Source organism: Nicotiana tomentosiformis, chromosome 2 (assembly GCF_000390325.3).
Source record: "Nicotiana tomentosiformis chromosome 2, ASM39032v3, whole genome shotgun sequence".
Taxonomy (NCBI): Eukaryota; Viridiplantae; Streptophyta; class Magnoliopsida; order Solanales; family Solanaceae; genus Nicotiana; species Nicotiana tomentosiformis.
In genome coordinates, this window is record NC_090813.1 from 74,768,809 (window position 1) to 74,776,017 (window position 7,209).

At 35.0% G+C, this 7,209-nt stretch overlaps 1 protein-coding gene across 2 annotated transcripts; it reads right to left on the reverse strand.

The window, feature by feature from the left end:
• LOC104089728 (allantoinase) lies at positions 1–6,086 on the reverse strand. Of its 2 annotated transcripts, none has more exons than XM_009594696.4 (15): positions 5,926–6,086; positions 4,828–4,921; positions 4,491–4,611; positions 4,188–4,261; positions 4,015–4,091; positions 3,704–3,740; positions 3,152–3,237; positions 2,801–2,860; positions 2,470–2,618; positions 1,973–2,099; positions 1,635–1,790; positions 1,431–1,541; positions 1,130–1,240; positions 803–901; positions 1–508 (listed from the first exon to the last, which is right to left on the reverse strand). In XM_009594696.4, the coding sequence occupies exons 1-15, from the start codon at positions 6,004–6,006 to the stop codon at positions 380–382; spliced, it is 1,512 nt and encodes a 503-aa protein (XP_009592991.1). In that variant the 5' UTR covers positions 6,007–6,086; the 3' UTR covers positions 1–379. The 2 variants fall into 2 exon arrangements, with proteins under 2 accessions (XP_009592991.1, XP_009592992.1); XM_009594697.4 differs by having other exon boundaries at positions 4,828–4,986; positions 5,926–6,062.
• Positions 6,087–7,209: the final 1,123 nt, after the last annotated feature.

The window sequence follows — 7,209 nt, forward strand, 5'->3', positions numbered from 1 at the left end:
TGAATTTAATTCTTTTCTGCATTCAGATTGCTGAGAAATGTGTACTTCATCAACACAACAATAGCTTTCAGCTTCAACTGAAATGTTTATCTTTCTACAGAACTAAATATCCAGTGACAATCAACTTAGTGCCGCAACAGATTATATACACTCCAGCCCTGCTGCGTGCCTAAAGAAAACAAGAAGCACAACTTGGATCCATGCAAGTTTTGGTTTGTATCAAAATGATGGAAGTCACCAATTCCATCTCTATATCATGCCATATGGTCATCTCCAAGAATGTCAAAGGGACAAAGAAAGAACATGAAGATTGCACAGAAGAAATAATTTGGATGATATATGGTAAGTTGGTGGAGTTACTGATAGGCTCATGCACTAACTATCTATGCAGAATTGGGAGAGCACATGCAAGAGAAGCATGATTTCCCTCCTTGTATACAAGATTTCCGCGCACAAAGGTTGCCAAAACTTTCCCAGCGAGTCTTGATCCCATGTATGCAGAAATACTCTGCCAAAAAAAAGGAAAAGAATAAGAGCAAGAAAGAACATATGAGAAATCGAAAACAGAATCAAGGAATGTCAAGAACTGCTACATGTACAGCTTTTCAATTTGATTCTGATTACGTCATGCTAATAATCTGACAGCTGAATTTCAAAATAAAAGGTGATTTACTTGTTTCTAAATCCTAACTTTATATCATCGTGTACAACGCTTAAACATGTTTCCTAGTAGATATTACTTTTAAAAGGGAACTACTTGAATTACTAGTTTCATGGAAATAATGGGTGCAAGAATACATACAGGGTGCTTAACATGTACAGGGTAATCATTATCCAGGTCAAACTCCAGGTCTGGCTCCCAGACAACTATATCGGCTTGATTCCCTATAGCAATAGCTCCCTGCACAAGAACTGTAATCAAATACCAGCTACCAAGATATGGGAGTAACATAAAGAATTTACATGAACTGATAACTGCAACAGTTCCAAAAATTTGTATGGGTCATAAAGCGGAACAAATTGAAGTACTATCTGACATCAATTTTTCAAAAAATCAAAGCAAAATGACATGTGGAACTTGTTGAATGCCTAAGAATAGATGTAATGTTCAAATACTTCCACATCATACCTTAGTAGTTAGACCAGCAAGTTTTGCAGGCTTCTCACTCCACCAGGAAGCTAATTGCTCAAATGTTATTCCATACTTACGCCCATATGTCCATGTCGCGGGTAGAACAAACTGCATAAACAGTAAAAGCATGTTATAGTATTCCAAAAGATTATGAAAGACTATTTGACAATGACATTATGCATGTAAGTTTTTCCACTACACATGAATTTCAAGATAATCTTATTATCTCCAAATGGCTTATATCTGCAATATTTCTAAGCCCACATAGTAATCGCAGCTAACTAGCAAACGTAATGACCTGTAAAGAAGATATGCCACCCCATGCTTTCAAGAAGTTGCCCTCATCTAAGAGTTTCATTTCTGGCTCAGCAGGGGAGTGGTCAGAACTTAACATGTCAATATCTCCACCCTGAAATGCACACAAAACCAAAATGAAGGAAATTCTTTGAAAGAAGAATTCTGGAAGTGACTATATTAGTAAGACTTTGGAAGTTGACTATACCAGTAAAGCATCCCAGAGTTTTTCTTTATTGGCTGCATCACGGATGGGTGGAGCACACTTAAAACGAGTATCTCCATCAGGAATATCTTCAGCTGCAAAAGCGAGATAATGGGGGCAAGTTTCAACAGTGATACTATCACCCCTTCGTTTGGCTTCCTATGAAAATCCCAAAAAACAAAAAAATGTTTTCAGCAAAATGATAATGTAAAATATTCCAATAGCAATGATGGGGCTTCCCCTGTTCTTAATAAAAATAGTCCACCACAAAGGGTGCAAAGACAAGAAATGGCGAGTATATAAATGAATGAATGAAAGAAAGAAATTTTTTTGCTACCTACCTTAATGAGGTTTAGTGAAGTTCTAGCATCAGACAAATGAACGATATGGAGATGAGCTCCTTCAGCAGAACCACCAGCCCGTGTCTCTTTTGTCAATGTAATGAGCTGATTGATAGCTGCCTCTTCCCTATTAAAGAGCAAAAAATTTCAAAAGGTAATACAACATGAAAAACAATAGAAAATAGAGGATGTAAGATTTAATTGGGAGTGATATTATAAACATCTTAATGCAGTAGTGCACTGTATATGTGTAACAATATGCAAGGAGAGCGAGATAAAAGAAAGAGAAAGCATAGTGAGAGAGGAACCTTTTGACCAAATTAAAAATATTAAAGTATGCATCAGCTGAAAGTAAAGCAAGAAATGTTTGTCACGCCTCTTAGAAATACATAGACTTTTTAGGATGTCACATAACTGGAAACACAAGAAGAATGACAAGTTACCTCAACACAATTCTACTCTAGATATGAGCATATGATAAAAGGTAAATTATTTACATTGAAGCAGGCCTGGTCTTAAGATATGTAGAGTATGATCTAGCATTGTCGACCCCATCCTCCGGTTCCAGCTTCCCATCATGATCTAGTAGCACTTCAGCATGAACAAGCAGGGGTCTTTTGTATCGAGCCAGAGTAGGGAGTGCTTCCTGTGCAGTAGTAAGAATTGAATCACAAGAAATTTAGTTGGCACGGCAGAAGAGAAAAGAGATCACACAGTAGAAAGTCTAATACAATGTGTCCGAATAACCATCCCGCTAAGGCATATCTACATAGTTACTGTAGAATGATCGACAAAAACAAACAGGAAAACGAAATTGAGATTCTGTACCTTAATGTGGGCTGAAGTTGTCATGGGAAAGTCATTGATGCCTGATGGCACCATAAAAGACTGCAGAGAAAAGCAAAAGATGTTCAATCATACATGTGATATAATAATTGACGTCACATGGTAGATTGCTACAATCAATGCCCAAAATGATTTCTCCAATGTTGAAGATACATGGTTAATTTGTAAGATAATAGTTGGAAAACTAATGAACTTTATCCAAAATACTGTGATAGTATATTGGACATGTTATCAATCTTTGTTAGACTTCCTAACAGCCATGATATCAATAACTGGAAAGGAACAGAATATATGCTCAATCTGAGCTCTAGTGCATGTATGTTGCTGGATTACCTTCAAACCCAGAACCCCAGCATCTAGAAGTCTTTCCAGAGAAGTCGCATTTTCTGCATTTTCTGGAACCAAACCTCCCCAGAAACCTGAGAATAGAGTAAGCAAGTAACGCCACATTATACAGTGTTGTCAAAGGCGCGCTTAAAGCGCGCTTAACCCTGAAGCGAGGCTCAAAACATGTTGAGCGCTTCGCCTCGCTTTGTGGGCACTTTAGTGTCGCATCAAGGCTCTAAAGCATATTTTTCCTTGCCAATGAGTGTAATCCTGAAAATGCGACATTAAACATTTGATATTTCACTTTATCATAATTTTTTTTTTCAATTTCTTTGTCCATATATTTGTTATTCATGATTATAATTATTAGTTTTGGACTACATATACATATTTTTACTTTTTCTCCAGTTGCCCCTTTTTTCATTAAAGCCCACGCTTTACTTGCGCTTTGCGCTTAAAGCCCCAACGGACATTAAAGCTTTTTTGCGCTTTTCGCCTTTGAGAACACTGACATTATAGCATCTATCAACCAAGAATATAGCTTCGTATTTAACATACCAACATCCACATAGACCCTCCCTTCTGCAGCCTGGACCTGCCAAATGAACAGTAACCCTGATTATATGTTGTTCATTATGACTACACACCTACATGAATTTAGGAACTTCTGCTTAGCAATTTATGTTCATTAATTTGAATACAAAAGAATCCTTACAAATGTGCCACATAAACTAACAAGCTGAACTCAACAAAAGGAAAACACCAGGAGCTAATAATCACACGGGATAGTTTTCCTTTGATAAGCTAGAAATATTTACTCTGTCAAAATTTTCTGCAAAATATATCAAGCATCTACCTGATATGCTTACCTTAAGTTTTAAAGCTTCTTCAGAAACAGTTGATGGAGCACTATTGAGAGGCATGTCAATTAGTGTGGTTACTCCACCTGGAAAGAACATGGAAATATCAAATATGAAACACGATCATCATGTTCTCAAATAGTTTTAAGTTACATATGAACTGCTTATTTGAATCCACATACCGGCAGCTGCTGCTTTTGTTCCTGAAGGAAATCCTTCCCATTCTGTTCTTCCAGGATCATCAAGATGGGCATGCCTATGACGGACAAATTAATAATTAGATACAAGGCTAGCTTTATGAGTTAAACCTTAACGTATAGTTTTGATACTGGTCAAGGAAGCAAAAAGTAAGCTCAAGTATTAAAATTCTAGTGGAATTAAGTGCATAGTGGTTTGCAATTTTTTGCTACATTTTCTAAGTTAAAGTTCTCCATGGCAGGTGACAAAAATTAAAAAACCAACATAAGGAGAGAGTTTTATCTTACACATCAATAAAACCCGGCATGACCACAGCCTCCCCATAATTGACAACTGTGGTAAACCAAGGATTTACATGCCAATTCTCTTCAGCAACAATAGATATAATTCCCCCTTGCTTTATCTCAACTGTTTGTTTCACATCAGAAGAAACAATTTGTCACGAGGAATCAGATCAAGCTACTGATAAGAGTACTAATAAGTAATAACAAGTGACGGTATAGTGTCTCAGATACAGCATAACTTTCATCTTCATAATCTGTAGGTACCAGCCATCACCTTATATGTAGATTCTATATCTATTCCCCGGAAAATCAAGGAAATGTAAAACTTAGTTCAACAAACCTGCACCAGAGATTGTCCCATTTGGAGTCACGATATGTTTGCTGGCTATCCAATAGTGATTATGAGGCAGAAGGCTGCAGTCACTTGAGGGAAGCTGAGGTATAAAACCATAAACTTTCTTGAGGATCATTCAGAAGTTATACAACAAAAAAGCAGTACCTGAGGACAGCATGATATGATGATATATAAACTGGAAAAAGCACAAGTACATAGCTACTTTACAAGTATTATGCTCTAAAAAAGAAACAAAAGAAAATCATAACTAACTACTGAAATGAATAACCATTTGGAAAGTACCAAAAAGCATATCCTTGCTTCAAAGGCTCTTATATACTGCATGCTGACAGATGATTTACCCACTCAATGATTTCTCTTTTGATTCTTCTATGTTTAGTAGTAAATCAAAGGAGGTTCAAACATAGAATCCGTTCCCTAGTTCTAACAACAATTATTTTTCCATCAGCCCTTCCATAATAGCCGTGGAAACAAACTCTAAATATAGATTAAGGTTGCGTACAATAGACCTTGTTGGTCCGGCCCTTCCCCAACCCCATGCGCGGGCTTAGTGCATCGGGCTGACCTTCCATAATCTAGCCTAACATGCAAGACGGATATCCAGATCTACAGTACCTAAGCACTTCACATGCAAGAACTTCATAAAGAAGCTCTTTTTAATGAGTACTTGATGAAGAGGCTTCTGGAATTTGTTTTGAAAAAGCAAAAAGATGCTGACTTTTGATTCTATCATCAAATCTCTTTTGCTTATCTTAAAATGAATACTTACAGCCACCTTAAACAGAGACCCCTTTTTGGAAAAGATTCTGTCCACAAATAGACTATCCAAAGACAAAAACACACACAAGTACTTATCTCATTGTAACCCCATCTAGATTTCAGTGTGTGTTTTTGTGGGTGTTAAACAAGATTGAATCTTTTCCTCATTTCTGATGGTGGGTAACCAACAGATTTTATTTTATCATCCTCACCACCCCCACAACAAATCTAAGAAAATGAATTCTCTTCATAGAAAAAACTGGCATTATCACCATTGATATCAAGAAAATGAGATGGAAAAAAGAATCAGCATAAAAACCAGACCTTTTTAGAGAAATCAAAATAGAACAGGAAAGAAAGGAGAAGTGGTAAGAGAGTCAAAAAACCCCTCTTTCCTGATTCCATTTTTCTCTGCTTTGCTATCCCTCTTTTTTCTCAGCCTTTCTCTATGAACTCTGCACATTAATGGCTTCCACTTATACTACCCAAACTTGTTTTTTTTTTTAAAAAAAAAAACAAAATCATTTTTGGTTAGAATTGATGCAATTTGGTGACGTGGAAAAGATGACCAACCAATAGCACACATTTCCACCTTGTATGGAAAGTTGAAACATTAACCACAAAACCAAGAAAATTACAAAAAAAAAAAAAAAAATGAAATAACAATGGGCGGCTTAGAGGACTCCTCGACCAAGAATCAGGAATCTGTTTATACTGCCCATAATGCCGACTAGCTCTATAATAAAACTATATTTTGTTAGAGAAATTTAAAAAATAACACTCATATGCAGTGTTTTATTAGTCGTAACAGAGAAATAAAATTCAATATTATGCTAGAATTCATATATTATTTTATGCATAATATAATATGAAATAATAATACGGGAATTGAAGTGGCAAAAATATTCTTCGTATATTATTGTATTATTAATCTATATATTACGGTCAAACTTTTCTATAATAATCTCGTTTGTTTCGAATATTTTTAGTTGTTATAGTAAATTGTTGTTATAAAAAATATATACTATAATATAATATGAAAATTAATTTCGAAAAAATTTAACTTTTATATTAAAATATTATTATATAAAAATGTTGTTACATGGAGACGTAACATATATATTTCATGCATATTTACTGAGATTAAGATAACCAGACAATCCTTAAATTATGGCGGATCTGCTTGGTTCAAGAATCAAGATATTCGATTTAAAATTGAATATTTAAGGAATCAGCTAGATTGATGTTCGTTTTTAATGTGTACTAAGTATATACTACTTAGTACAAACATGCTTTGACCTGCTAGCTTGCATGATTGGGAAAAAATAATGGAGTAATTAATAAGAAAAAATGTCTTGAAATGTTTCCAAAAAGAGTGCGCCCACTGGTATCCAGCTATAATAGTATAATAGTAATAATACTAGAAAGAGCTTCTCTTTTTTGTATTCAAAAAATTGTGCCCACTTCTCGTCCTTTGTATAATATATATATATATATATATATATATATATATATATATATATATATATATATATATATATATATATATATATATATATGCACACATTTTAGAAATTTATGGGACCGCTCAAAGAAATCAAATTAAGC